The sequence below is a fragment of the Anolis carolinensis genome, unplaced genomic scaffold, assembly GCF_035594765.1.
Source record: "Anolis carolinensis isolate JA03-04 unplaced genomic scaffold, rAnoCar3.1.pri scaffold_12, whole genome shotgun sequence".
NCBI lineage: Eukaryota > Metazoa > Chordata > Lepidosauria > Squamata > Dactyloidae > Anolis > Anolis carolinensis.
In genome coordinates this window covers 1,735,049-1,749,741 of record NW_026943823.1, presented here as the reverse complement: position 1 = coordinate 1,749,741, position 14,693 = coordinate 1,735,049, and the positions used below count along the sequence as shown (strand labels likewise).

The following is a 14,693-nucleotide window of genomic DNA, read 5'->3' as shown; positions in this document are numbered from 1 at the left end:
CAGACCAGGACTGCCATCTGTTGAGGAGTTACGAAGGTGGAGGCATTACTTTTCATTCAACCCTCGTACGTATTACAATCCACTTCCTCCATCGCACTATTGAAATACAATGTTGACGTTTCAGGAGTATATATACACAGGAACGTAGCGGAGTTACATAGTGTTAATTCTGTCCGAATTGATGAGAGCACACATTGCGATTTGGAAGAAGTTATTTCCCATTCTGCTCGTTTGAAAGCAGAATTACTGCTTCTGCATTTTTGGAGACAATTAATTTCCGGGGAAACCCGAGTATTGCTGCATCAAAGATTTCATACCAGTCTTACTAGTGTCACGATCTGTATTTCTTTTCACTCGCGCTAGGTAGTGGTACGCACGAAGCTTGACTCCGGCACTCCATCAGCGCATCCGAAGGAAGTGGTTTGCAATCCAGGAAAGATCGCGTTGGAATAAATCTGATAGTTTTACAGCCTGCTTTCCTTGCTGCATGAGGCAGGATGAGAAAATGATATGCCAATAGTGAGCCGAATTTGCACCCTTTTGCGTGCCAAAAGGTAGTAAAGCAGAAGGCTTTTAACTGTTATAATATTCTTGTTTTATATTGGACTAGCTGTGCCCAGCCACGTGTTGCTGTGGCTTATGGGAATACTTTGTTGGCCAGACGGAATTGCAGTGAATAGCCTTGCAGCCTCAAAAGCCCGAACCCTGGCTGTATCCGGCGCCATTGTGGCCAAGGTGGTTGCTAGGAAATGAAGTGGGCGGGGCCTAAAGGGGGCAGGGCTTACCCTTCTGACCAGCAACCAGGGTTGGAAACGGCTCTTCCTCGTTCTCTAATTTGGACTTTCTTTTCCAGATTTTTTCATTGAAAGACATAAATTGGATGACTATGTCTTTTGTGGCCAAATCTGGTGTGATTTGGTTCAGTGGTTTGGTTGTTTACTCAGTCCTACAAACATACATTACATTTTATATATATGGATTACTGTTTTATTTCTTTTTATCTTTTTATATTGTGATTTATGTTATGTTGTTGTTTATTTTGTCCTTATGCTGTTTGGGCCTTTGCCCCACGTAAGCCGCCCCGAATCCCTGCGGGGAGATGGTGGCGGGGTATAAATAAAGTTTTTATTATTATTATTATTATTATTATTATTATTATTATTATTATTTTATTATGACACAGCAAACAAGATAGACATGCTGGATTTCATATCACAAAATCACAAGTCGAACACTTCCCAAGTGTCTAGGACTGTGTGATGTATTTTCGGATGATGTGCGCAGATCCCAGTAGGGTGGCCTTTTGCAGTTGGCAGATCATAATTTTGTCAATGTCTATGGTTTCCAAATGCCGGCTGAGATCTTTTAATTATTATTATTCTTCTTATTATTATTATTATTATTATGGTAAGATATGGCTACAAAGAGGAATAGTTCCTGGACTATTTGAGAAGGACAGGATATAAATGTTGTCATAAATAAATAAATAAATTTGTTTACTTTTAATCCTGCCTGGATTAAAAATAGCAACACATTGTAAAATTCATGGCTGTAAGAGCAAGAATTACCATATTCCATAAGTGTGCAATTTCAGTCAGTGTGACCCCAAGACATTATTATACAATCTAGACCAGGGGTCCCCAAACTAAGGCCCGGGGGCCGGATGCAGCCCTCCAAGGTCATTTACCTGGCCCCCGCCCTCAGTTTTATAATATAATATTTTATATCATTTTAAATGATATAATATATTGTATATACATATAATCTTGATAATAATATAATGTTATACAATATAATACTAATAATACCATATAATAATATTAATTATATGATATATATTACATATAATATTACAGTATAGTGGTATAGTTCAATATAGTAATATATAATGCTTATATTGTGCTATGCTAATAATATAATATATTGTATGTGCATACAGTTGCTCTGAGTCCCTTTCGAGGTGAGAAGGGCGGGATATAAATGTAATAAATAAATATAGTAAATGAATTAATAAATAATTTTAGACTTTGGCTCGCCCAAAGGCTGAAATGACTTGAAGGCACAACAACAACAATCCTACTTAACTTGACTATCTCATTGGCCAGAAGCAGGCCCACACTTCCCAGTGAAATCCTGATAGGTTTATGTTGGTTACAGTTGTTTTCATTTTTAAATATTGTATTGTTCTTTCATTGTTGTTGTTGTTTTGCACTACAAATAAGACATGTGCAGTGTGCATAGGAATTTGTTCATTTTCCCCCCCAAATGATAATTCGGCCCCTCCACAGTCTGAAGGATTCTTGACCGGCCCTCGGCTTTAAAAGTTTGAGGACCCCTGATCTAGACACATAATAAAAGTGAATATATGTTTAGTGTATTGTCAAAGACTTTCATGGCCGGAATCAATGGGTTGCTGTGAGTCTTTCGGGCTGTATGTTATTGTTGCATCCTAGAGTTGGAATGGATCCCAAAGGCCATGTAGTTCATCCCCTTTTTTCTCATGCAGGAAAAGCACCATCAAAGCACCCCTGGCAGATGGCCTTCCAGCCTCTGCTTTATTGTTATGATAATTCCTCTTATCCTCATCCAAGTCATCAATATGATATTCTATTAGTTTTGGTTTGTTTTCTTTCCGGCCACACGGGGGCAGGCTTTCCTTTCCTATATCTTTAAGCTTAAATATCCTTAAAGCATCAGATCCTATCTGAAGCAGGAAACTAGAACTAATCAAGTCAATACATAATAGTTTATGGTACAATTATATATACATATATGAGTATATGTGTGTGTATATATGCTAATATACATATATATGTATGTATGTATATGTATATACATATATGTGTGTATATATATGTTAATATACTTATGTATGTATATGTATATACATATACTTGTATATGTGTATGTGTGTGTGTAAATATATATGTGTGCATGTGCGTGTATGTGTGTATATATGTTAATTGCTGTGTATATATACACATATATGTACATATGTGTGTACAGTATATGTATATATGTGTGCGTATGTATACATATGTGTGTATATACATATATATGTATATGTGTGTGTTTGTATATATATGTATAGATAAATATGTGTGTATATATGTGTTAATATACATATATATGTATGTGTGTATGTGTGTATATATAGGTTAAGTGCTGTGTATATATACATATGTGCATATACTTATATATGTACATATGTGTGTACAGTATGTGTGTGTATGTATACATGTGTGTATATGTATATATGTGTGTGTGTGTATATACATATATATGTATATATATATACATATATATGTGTTTGTATATAAATGTATAGATACATATGTGTGTATATATGTGTTAATATACATATATATGTGTATATATGTATATACATGTGTATATGCATATATATGTATATATGTGTGTGTTTGTGTGTGTATATATATGTGTGTGTGTATTTATATATACATGTGTGTATGTATGTGTGTGTGTGTGTGTGTGTGTATATATATATATATATATATATATATATATATATCGTAACTTATAGTATTATAAGTATTATAAGTTATGTCTATTTTTAATAGTAACCCTCAAGCAACCAGAAACTACATTTATCCAGCCATGGGTGAAATATGGGTGCAGCCACCCACACTGCAGAATTAATGCGGTTTGACACCACTTGTGGGACCCTAGAAGAGGCAGTTCGGTGAGGCACCAGCCCTCTTTGGCAGAGAAGGCTCAAGATCTTGCGAAACTACAACAATCCCAGGGCACTGAAAGTGGTGTCAAAACGCATTAACTCCCCAGTGTAGGTGTGGCCAATAAGTGTGTCCACTGAGTACCGGAAGTATGGGTTGCGGTCCTCGAGGCACTTTGTCCCTATCTCTTGGAGGTTGTTGACGTCACTCGAGGGGAAAGCCACGTGGGCCAGGCTTCCACCAATAGGGGTCGCGGAGGGGAAGCGGAAGCGGAAGGAGATCCGGGTTGTGGAGGAGATTGGGTGGCGAGTTGGTGGGGCTTCTCTGACGGGTGAGTTGAGTATTCGTGTCATTCCTATTATATCCTCGGCTATATGATTAGTCTTGGGCTGCTGTGAGTTTTCCGGGCTGACTGGCCATGTCCCAGAAGCATTCTCTCCTGACGTTTCGCCCACCTCTGTGGCAGGCATCCTCAGAGGTTGTGAGGTGTGTTGGAAACTAGGCCAGTGGGGGTTTTATATATATATAAACACCTCACAACCTCTGAGGATGCCTGCCATAGAGGTGGGCGAAACGTCAGGAGAGAATGCTTCTGGGACATTATAATATTATATTATATATATATGTGTGTGTGTGTGAGAGAGAGAGAGAGAGAGAAAGAACTCTTATCTGTTTAAGGCAAGTGTGAATGTTGCCACTGGCCAGCTTGATTATTATCGAATAGCCTTGCAGCTTCTAAGCCTGGCTGTTCCTTGCCTTGGGGGATCCTTTGTTGGGAGGTGTTAGCTGGCCCTGATTGTTTCCTGCCTGGAGTTACCCAGTTTTCAGAGTGTTCTTCCTTATTTACTGTCCTGATTTTAGAGATTTTTTTTAATACAGTAGAGTCTCACTTATCCAACGTTCTGGATTATCCAACGCATTTTTGTAGTCAATGTTTTCAATATACAGTAGAGTCTCACTTATCCAAGATAAATGGGCCAGCAGAAGCTTAGATAAGCGAATATCTTGAATAATAAGGAGGGATTAAGGAAAAGCCTATTAAACCTCAAATTAGGTTATGATTTTACAAATTAAGCACCAAAACATAACAATAATAATAATAATAATAAACTTTATTTATACCCTGCCACCATCTCCCCAACGGGGACTCGGGGCGGCTTACATGGGGCCATGCCCAGAACAATACAATTTAACAGAATATAAAAAGAGCAACAAATCATAACACATTGAACAATACAATAAATGATAATATACATTACAACGCAAAATCAGAAGAACAATAAAAACAAGGGCGGGCCACATGAACACTAAGTTAAAACTCGGTGTGAGAAAAGAAATAAGAATAAAAACCACAAAGAACAGGGTCATAAAATAGTGGTGCAATCTGGAGGATAGATATTGGATACAACAAATTTGACTGAAAAAGTAGTTCAATACTCAGTAATGTTATATTGTAATTACTGTATTTATGAATTTAGCATCAAAATATCACGATGTATTGAAAACATTGACTACAAAAATGTGTTGGATAATCCAGAATGTTGGATAAATGAGACTCTACTGTAGTTTGTAAGTTGTGTTTCTTCATCAGCTTCTCTATGCAGTCAGTGCTTCAGACCTACTAACAAAATGCAACAAATGCTATAGTCAGCTGACAGATGGGAGTTCACTCTGTCTTGTGGATTCGAACTCCCAACCTTCAGATCAGCAGTTCAACCGGCACAAGGGTTTAACCCATTGCGCCACCGCATGCCCCAGAAAATGACATTGATAACCCAAGATCAAAAATAATGTCACATAGTGTAATTTTTTTAGTGTAATTAACTATGAGTTGTTTAAATTGTTTTTAAATTGTGTTGTCTGGTGTCTAAATTGTTATTTTATGATTTTATGTGATTATATTGGGCTTGTTCCCCGTGTGAGCCACCCCGAGTCCCCAGCTGGGGAGATGGAGGCAGCATACAATAATAATAATAATAATTATTATTATTATTATTATTATTATTGGGGAACCCACAGTGGCACTGCGGGTTAAACCGCTGAGCAGCTAAACTTGCTGACCTAAAGGTCAGTGGTTCAAATTTATTTATTTATTTGCAGCACTTTTAGCCCGCCTTTCTCACCCAAGGGGACTCAATCCGTCTTATCCGGGGAGCGGGATGAACTCCCGCTGTTAGCCCCAGCTTCTGCCAACTTAGCAGTTCAAAAATACGTAAATATGAGTAGATCAATAGGTATCGCTCTGGCGGGAAGTAATGGCGCTCCATGCAGTCATGGCAGCCACATGACCTTGGAGGTGTCTACGGAAAACACAGGCTCTTCAGCTTAGAAATGAAGATGAGCACCAACCCCCCCCCCCCCCAAAGTCGGCACAACTAGACTTAATGTCAGGGGAAAACCTTTATCTTTACCTATAGTGTAATTATTTAGCCCAGCTTTCCCGGACACACTTTAGATGTGCTAGATTGCAACTCCCATCATCCCACATACTACTCATAGCAATGATCACTGTGATGACAAATGGTAAAAGCTTAAGTCAATAACTAAGGCTCTGGTCTTGCGTTACCCCCAGTCTGTCACCCGTGCTCATCGCACGCTTTTGCCTTTCTTCTAGGAACCATGATTTCCGAAAGCGGCTCGTTTGTGAAGGGCATGATGCTGGGAGGCATCTTCTGCATTTTGGTGAGCCTCCTCGGACACATTAAGGTGGGCCACATCACGAAACCCCACGAGCACCGGCACCTCCAGGCTCCCAAAAAGGAGGACATTTTGAACCTTTCCAAGGACGAGCGGCTGGAACTGAGCCGGAGCATCCGCGTGTACTGCATCATCCTGGTCAAGCCGAAGGACCTGGGCCACTGGGCCGCCGTGAGAGAGACCTGGAGCAAACATTGCGACAAAGCCGAATTCTACAGCTCGGAGAAAGTCAAAGTCTTTGACTCCATTGTCCTTGACACAGACGACATGTGGACAATGATGCGGAAAGCATACACACTTGCCTATGAGAATTACAAAGATAGCTACAACTGGTTCTTTCTGGCCCGTCCCAGCACTTTCGCCATTATTGAGAATCTGAAATACTTCTTGCTGAAACAGGACTCGTCCGAACCGTTTTACACGGGCCGCACCGAGACGTCCGGGGACCTGCAGTATGTGAACGTGGACGGAGGGATCGTGTTAAGCGTCGAGTCGCTAAGGCGGCTTTACAAGGTTTTCCAGGAGCCGGATAAATGTCCTGAACAGGGAGGCATGATTTGGAAACTGTCCGAAGACAAGCAGTTGGCCGTCTGCTTGAAGTACAGCGGGATCCATGCCGAGAATGCGGAGGACTCTGAAAAAAAGGATGTCTTCAACACAAAGCCGGTTGGCTCACTCATCAAAGAGGCCATGTCCAGTCACCCGCAGGAGGTGGTGGAAGGCTGCTGCTCGGATATGGCCATCACGTTCAGCGGATTGGCTCCCAACCACATGCATGTCATGATGTACGGCGTTTACAGACTCCGAGCCTATGGGCACAGTTTCAACGACGCGCTCGTCTTCCTACCTCCGCCAGGCTCCGATAACGACTGAAGGCAGTTGCACAGGAACAGCATTGCAAAACGCGTAGTAGTCTTAAATCTTTTAGTGTCCGTCAGCAAACGGCATGTACACGAGGTGATCCAGATTTTGTACTTGACGGTATCGGTGTGTGACTACTTTTTGCACAACCTGCTTTTGTAACGCTTTACAAGTGGGAAAGGAGGTCCTCTTTTTTAAAGCGAAAAATGATCCTTTTATACAAACTGAAAATCTATCTAAGGGTTTCTTTGTTGACGGAAATGTATAGGGAGATGTAAATATTTAAAAAATCAAATTATCCTCAATCTTCTGTAAATTAAATCTATTTTTACAGTTTCGGGGCAGTTTGTGTGTTCTGTACTTTGGAAATCTATAGCTGTTGAGCTCGGACAAAAATGCAAATAAAATTCCTATTTCCTTCTGCTCTGCATAGAAAGCTTAGCCTAGGCCACAAAACAAAGGGCAAGATTCGGTGGTGCATTTCTGGTAGAACCTGTTTCTAGCAGAATCTGAAGCAAGTCTTAATGATAGTGTTTGTGGGAAGGGTCTAATTTCCACTGTCATGGGATACTGTCAATTCCTGATGCGAACATTGTCATTTTTGTGCTGTGCCTACATGTGCTGCTTCTTATAGCTGGAACCCTACAGATAGCACCTGCATTATTTTCATTTAGGGAAAGCGAAAGGTTTTAGTCTGTCAGATGTTTCCAAATGTTAATTCCAAAATGCTTTACCCAGCATAGCTACTGCTGACAGATACAAATAATTGCCTAAAGTATCTGAAGAGCTAAAGCTGCCACCAAACTCCCACAGCTAACAAATCGAAGCTGTATCATCACTTTCACAATCTAATTTCCTAAGACATTTGACGTGTATCACCTCGTTTGAAAAATTGACAGAAATGCTTCTTTAGAACATGAAAGTACAGTCACCACACCCTTTCAGCATTCACTTGATTTATTTAGCATAGCCACAGAACAAAATAAGTTTGTACATTCAGTCACGCATAAAAACAGAATTACAAAGTAGTCCACAATGACAGGGAGTGCAATCTGTCAGAGCTGCACCTCATCTGCCACTTTACTTATACGTCTTCATGTGCCAGAGGCCGTCATTTAAATAGTGAATATTCTCAATGCCAATCCCTTTGTTGACCTTCTCTCTGTGGAGGGAAGCAGAGGGGTGGCGGGAGAGAAAAGAACAGCAAGGCATCAGTTTCCAGATCTTTGATGTAGATGAACGGGAATAGCCTCTACATGACCTAGATACACTAAGTAAGGAACTCTTTTGACAGCATTAGCTAAAGTCCTTAAAGTTCAAGATATGGAACATTTTCCAAGATAGCAATTCTAGCATATCAAAACTGTCCTAATGGAAATTTTATCTAATTTATAATTCCAGTGGAAAATATTTTTTCATCAAACAATCAGACAAAGGTGTGTACAAAAGAATGTACAAAGCCATATTATACCAAGGGATGTAAATTACAGCCCATCTACCCCAGTATTTTCCACACTGAGGTCCAACAAATAGCCTCTGCCAGTAGCAACTCTTTTAACACACCTGCAGAAGGAGCAGGCATTTAACACAAGCTATGGTAAGCCTGAAATAATGCTTTGCATGTTGGCCAGATTATTATTCTAGTCTGTGACAGTAAAGGATAAAATGTCCTGTTGAGACTTAGACTCACATATCATCTGCTGACATCTTCATGACTCCAACGCACAGTGCATGTTGCTTGCCTTCTGCCATTATTGCCTAGAAAAGTAAGCTAAGGAAGACACTGCATATAATAATAATAATAATTTGTATCTCATCCTATCTCTCCCCCGGGGTCTCAGGATGGTTCACAACAAAAATGACAGCCATTCGATGCCAGACATACATAATAATATGCAGGACATTAAAAATAAGCACAATTTCAATACAGAACATGGGCACCCTGAAATAATAATTTACTGTTGAAATTTAGATTCTTAGAATATTAATGAGAAATATATTCACATATATATGACCAGGCTACCCATATCTGTCTAAGTTTCCATAATGCTGCTCCCAAATCATCCACTGTATTCACTCAAAGAATCATGCTCTACCAAGGAGAATGGATTAAAAATTACTCCTTTTAGAGAGAGAAAAACACATCACTGAAATATGTAGCCATTGTTGTATAGGCCTAGTGCCCTTTTGCTGTTATATTTATTTATACCCCGCTTTATCTTCCCAAAGTGGACTCAAAGTGGGAAATGTAAACACCATGTTGGGGATGGGAAAGGATATCATTAAAAACACAAACATTGTAGGAACTTGTGAGTCTCCTTGTGGAGAGAAAAGGTGGGGTACAAATAAACATAATAATAGACATAATAATATAAATATAATAGTAGTAGTACTAATCAATTTAATTGTTTAATTGAATTTAATCAACTGTTATCAATGTAACAATATAATAATATATAAAACTCATACTATACTAAAATTATAATATATTGTATATACATATAATATTACTAATAATATTGCAATATAGTTGTTTAGTACAATATAATAATATATAATGCTTATGTAGTGCTTATGTTATGCTATACTAGTAATATAATATATTGTATGTGTATATAACTTGTAAGCCACCCTGAGTCCCCTCTGAGGTGAGAAGGGCGGGATATAAATGTCATAAACAAATAAATAAATTGCTTATATTTTGCGCAAAATGAAGCTGGGCAAACTGCCTCACTTGGGAGTCTTTAGGAGTGGTGACTCTCCTTTAAAACAAAGTATAACTCTCCCTCTGGCATCTTTTGAAAGGAAAGTTTTTACGAAACAACTGGCCATTTCCAGTTTCATTTCCTAAGCAATGCTGCACATTTCAAGGTGGTGACATAGTCCCTTCAGGCCTGCAAAGCATCAGATTCCTGAGCAAGGCTGATTGAAATACTCAACAGTGACAGCTAAATAGGTTTCACTCATTTTAAGAACCCCAGCACACAATACAGGGACTAGGAAACAGTGACTCTCCAAGGATACCACGATTGTATCAGCAGCTGCAGGATAAAGTTTAGCTCCTGGAGACGTCAGGCCAGGACACATTATATTTGCTCCACTAAGTACAAATTTAATGGCTCCTTTATCAACTTGCTGATGTGGTAGAATGAACGGATCTAAAAAAGAGGAAAAAAATAAGCAAAGAAGGTAAGTGACTGAACTGAGCCCTTCCCTGCATTGCAAAATCTTTTTGGTTTTTTCCAACACACTTACATTTATGAAGTAATCTCAGTGTGGGATAGAAAGGCCCTTCCCTTTGCCTGAAGAACAGCAACTCTCCATTTACTGTGAGGATTTCTATATGTTCATGACTAGAAAACACAAAAATAATTAGTTCACAAGGCATTTTGGTCTGCTTCTTTGCATTAAAGTGGGGAACATAAAATATTTCTCTAGCCTGAAAGATATATACATTATCTATTCTGCATAGGTATAATTTGTTTCAATCTTAAAGAGGAAACTTCACATCTTTCCCTGTCTACAGACACACATCCTGACAAAAACAATCGAGGACAGAGCATATGTGCATTCCTTGGCTAAGAAGACCCTATGTACTTCATGAAGCTGCCATAAGTCTACAGGCAACTTGAAAGCACATTCGCACATAAATACGAATAAATTCGCACATAAATACGAAATTGCTACCAATTTGCCAAGCCACTCTGTGATATTGAAAAGGGTTGTTACATAAAACCAACAAAATCAACACAGCAAAATAAGGGGGGGGGGGGGGGGAAACAAAGAGCAATGCAGAAGAAAATACTTACCATCGTACTATCTTGACAGGGTCTTTCTTTGGCATAATTTGGTTTAACCATGGCTCAATACCAGGAAATTGGTCGATCAGTTGATTCTTAATGCCTTTAATAACAGAGGTCTTCAACTGGATACAATTGGACACATTCTCCTTTTCATCAAATCTGAAAATAGAATTTCAAAAGTGACTTCCGTAGCTATGCTATCTTCCTGCCTCACCAATTTCCAACAAAACCCTACATACAACTAATCAGAATGAGTCCTATCGAGTGTGGAAGGGCCCTGAGTCCACACTACCATATAATCCAGTTCAATGTGAATTTTATACAGCCGTGTGGAAGGGGCCCAGTTGTTTTGAGATGATGCCAAACTGGGAGAGTGGCAGCCCTTCCACACAGCCATATAACCCAGAATATCAAGGCAGAAAATCCCACAATATCTGCTTTGAACTGGGGGCCCTTCAGACAGGCCCTATATGCCAGGGCCTGATAATCTGTTTACCGCAGATTATCTGGCAGTGTGGACTCATATCCAGTTTAAAGCAGAAAACCTAGGATCAGATCCTGGGATATAGGGCCTGTCTGTAAGGGCCCTGGGATATCTGAGTCCACACTATCATATATCCGAGTTCAAAGCAGATAATGTGGGATTTTATTCAGCTGTGTGTGTAAGGGTCCTGGGCCTACACTGCCATATAATCCAGATTATCAAATCAAATACAGTACAGTCTCACTTATCCAAGCTAAACGGGCCGGCAGAAGCTTGGATAAGCTAATATCTTGGATAATAAGGAGGGATTAAGGAAAAGCCTATTAAACATCAAATTAGGTTATGATTTTACAAATTAAACACCAAAACATCATGTTATACAACAAATTTGACAGAAAAGGTAGTTCAACACACAGTAAGGTTATGTTGTAATTACTGTATTTATGAATTTAGCACCAAAATATTACGATATATTGAAAAATTGACTACAAAAATGGCTTGGATAATCCAGAACCTTGAATAAGTGAGACTCTACTGTACTTTGAATTTGACTGCCATATATTCCCATTCAAAGCAGATATTGTGGGATTTCCTGCCTTGATATTCTGGGTTATAGGGCTGTGTGGAAGGGCCCTCATATAATCCAGTTCAAAGCAGATATTGTGGATGATCTCGCTCCCCAGAGAGATCAGGCAGGCCCCTACCCTCCTCTCCTTCCAGAAGAGCCTAAAAACCTGGCTCTTCCAAAAGGCCTTCAATGATTAATCGTTGTAGGTTCGATTTATCTGCCCATTCAACAATAGCTCCATCGATGATGCTTTGCCATTATTATATTGCACTTTATTGACTATTTTAGCTGTGAAACTACCTCTCCCCATTTTGAAATATTCTGCACTTTGGCCCAGATCCGTGTATTAGTCTCCTGTTTTTAACATTTTATGCTATATGTTGATTTTTATGACTTTTATTGATGCTGATGTTTTATTGTTGGGATATTTGTTTTATTGTCTTGTTGCTGTTATTATATTGTTGTGTCGGGCAAGGCCCCATGTAAGCCGCCCCGAGTCCCTTCGGAGAGATGGGGCGGGGTATAAAAATAAAGTTATTATTATTATATTATATTATTATCTGCCTTGATATTCTGGGTTATAGGGCTGTGTGGAAGGTTCCCTGTGTCCACACTGCCATATATTCCAGATCAAAGCAGATATTGTGGGATTTCTTGCCTTGATATTCTGGGTTATAGGGCTGTGTGGAAGGGCCCTCATATAATCCAGTTCAAAGCAGATATTGTGGGTGATCGGCCTTGATATTCTGGGTTATAGGGCTGTGTGGAAGGGCCCTCATATAATCCAGTTCAAAGCAGATATTGTGGGTGATCGGCCTTGATATTCTGGGTTATAGGGCTGTGTGGAAGGCTCCCCGTGTCTACACTGCCATATATTCCAGATCAAAGCAGATATTGTGGGATTTCCTGCCTTGATATTCTGGGTTATAGGGCTGTGTGGAAGGGCCCTCATATAATCCAGTTCAAAGCAGATATTGTGGGTGATCTGCCTTGATATTCTGGGTTATAGGGCTGTGTGGAAGGCTCCCCGTGTCCACACTGCCATATATTCCAGATCAAAGCAGATATTGTGGGATTTCTTGCTTTGGTATTCTGGATTATAGAGCTGTGTGGAAGGGACCTTATATAACCCAGTTCAAAGCAGATATTGTGGGTGATCTGACTTGATATTCTGGGTTATAGGGCTGTGTGGAAGGCTCCCCGTGTCCGCACTGCCATATATTCCAGATCAAAGCAGATATTGTAGGATTTCTTGCCTTGGTATTCTGGATTATAGAGCTGTGTGGAAGGGCCCTCATATAATCCAGTTCAAAGCAGATATTGTGGGATTACCTGCCTTGTTATTCTGGGTTAATATTCCGGATTATATGGCTCTGTTGAAGGCTCCCCGTGTCCACACTGCCATATACTCCAGATCAAAGCAGATATTGTGGGATTTCTTGCCTTGGTATTCTGGGTTATAGAGCTGTGTGGAAGGGCCCTCATATAATCCAGTTCAAAGCAGATATTGTGGGTGATCGGCCTTGATATTCTGGGTTATAGGGCTGTGTGGAAGGCTCCCCGTGTCCACACTGCCATATATTCCAGATCAAAGCTGATATTGTGGGATTTCTTGCTTTGGTATTCTGGATTATAGAGCTGTGTGGAAGGGACCTTATATAACCCAGTTCAAAGCAGATATTGTGGGTGATCTGACTTGATATTCTGGGTTATAGGGCTGTGTGGAAGGCTCCCCGTGTCCGCACTGCCATATATTCCAGATCAAAGCAGATATTGTGGGATTTCTTGCCTTGGTATTCTGGATTATAGAGCTGTGTGGAAGGGCCCTCGTATAACCCAGTTTAAAGCAGTTGTTGTGGGTGATCGGCCTTGATATTCCGGATTATATGGCTGTGTGGAAGGCTCCCCGTGTCCACACTGCCATATATTCCAGATCAAAGCAGATATTGTGGGATTTCTTGCCTTGGTATTCTGTATTATAGAGCTGTGTGGAAGGGCCCTCGTATAACCCAGTTTAAAGCAGTTATTGTGGGTGATCGGCCTTGATATTCCGGATTATATGGCTGTGTGGAAGGCCCCTCGTGTCCACACTGACAGATAATCCAGTTATAATCCAGAAGAAACCTTGTGGAATAAATGAATGAATGAATGTTATAGATCAGGCATGGGCCAACTTCGGCCCTCCCTCCAGGTGTTTTGGACTCCAACTCCCACAATCCCTAACCGCCTTCCGGCGGTTAGGGATTGTGGGAGTTGGAGTCCAAAACACCTGGAGGGAGGGCCGAAGTTGGGCAGAAAGAAGGAAGCCTGGGAGTTGTAGTTTAGCCTCCTGAGGCCTCCCGCCCCGCTTAGGCCCGAAGCCCAACCCCGCCCTGGATTCCCTCCACTCACTTCTTAAACATCCTGAGTCCCGCGGAGCAGGCCGCACCGAGGCCTGGGAGTCTCCCGGACCCCCTCTCCGGCCCGCCTGCCTCCGCCTTCGGACACGCACCGAGAGAGACACGCGCCGTCAGACCAGGCCTCTCCGGCCCTGCCTCCTTCTCGTCTCTTCCTGCTCAGCCCCGGCCGGAAAGCAACGCCGCTTG

The 14,693-nt window shown here is 40.6% G+C and overlaps 2 protein-coding genes across 3 annotated transcripts; one reads left to right on the top strand and one right to left on the bottom strand.

Annotated features, from left to right (window-relative positions):
* The first annotated feature begins 532 nt into the window (after window positions 1-532).
* On the top strand, window positions 533-7,589 carry c1galt1c1 (C1GALT1 specific chaperone 1). Of its 2 annotated transcripts, none has more exons than XM_062964131.1 (2): window positions 533-554; window positions 6,310-7,589. In XM_062964131.1, exon 2 carries the CDS (start codon window positions 6,315-6,317, stop codon window positions 7,263-7,265), a length of 951 nt encoding a protein of 316 aa, XP_062820201.1. In that variant the 5' UTR covers window positions 533-554; window positions 6,310-6,314; the 3' UTR covers window positions 7,266-7,589. The 2 variants fall into 2 exon arrangements, with proteins under 2 accessions (XP_062820201.1, XP_003229258.1); XM_003229210.4 differs by lacking the exon at window positions 533-554 and adding an exon at window positions 3,925-4,026.
* Window positions 7,590-8,192: 603 nt separating this feature from the next.
* On the bottom strand, window positions 8,193-14,693 carry mcts1 (MCTS1 re-initiation and release factor). The gene is made up of 6 exons (XM_003229209.4): window positions 14,500-14,693; window positions 11,063-11,215; window positions 10,509-10,606; window positions 10,278-10,411; window positions 8,944-9,011; window positions 8,193-8,415 (listed from the first exon to the last, which is right to left on the bottom strand). Exons 1-6 carry the CDS (start codon window positions 14,508-14,510, stop codon window positions 8,334-8,336), a joined length of 546 nt encoding a protein of 181 aa, XP_003229257.1. The 5' UTR covers window positions 14,511-14,693; the 3' UTR covers window positions 8,193-8,333.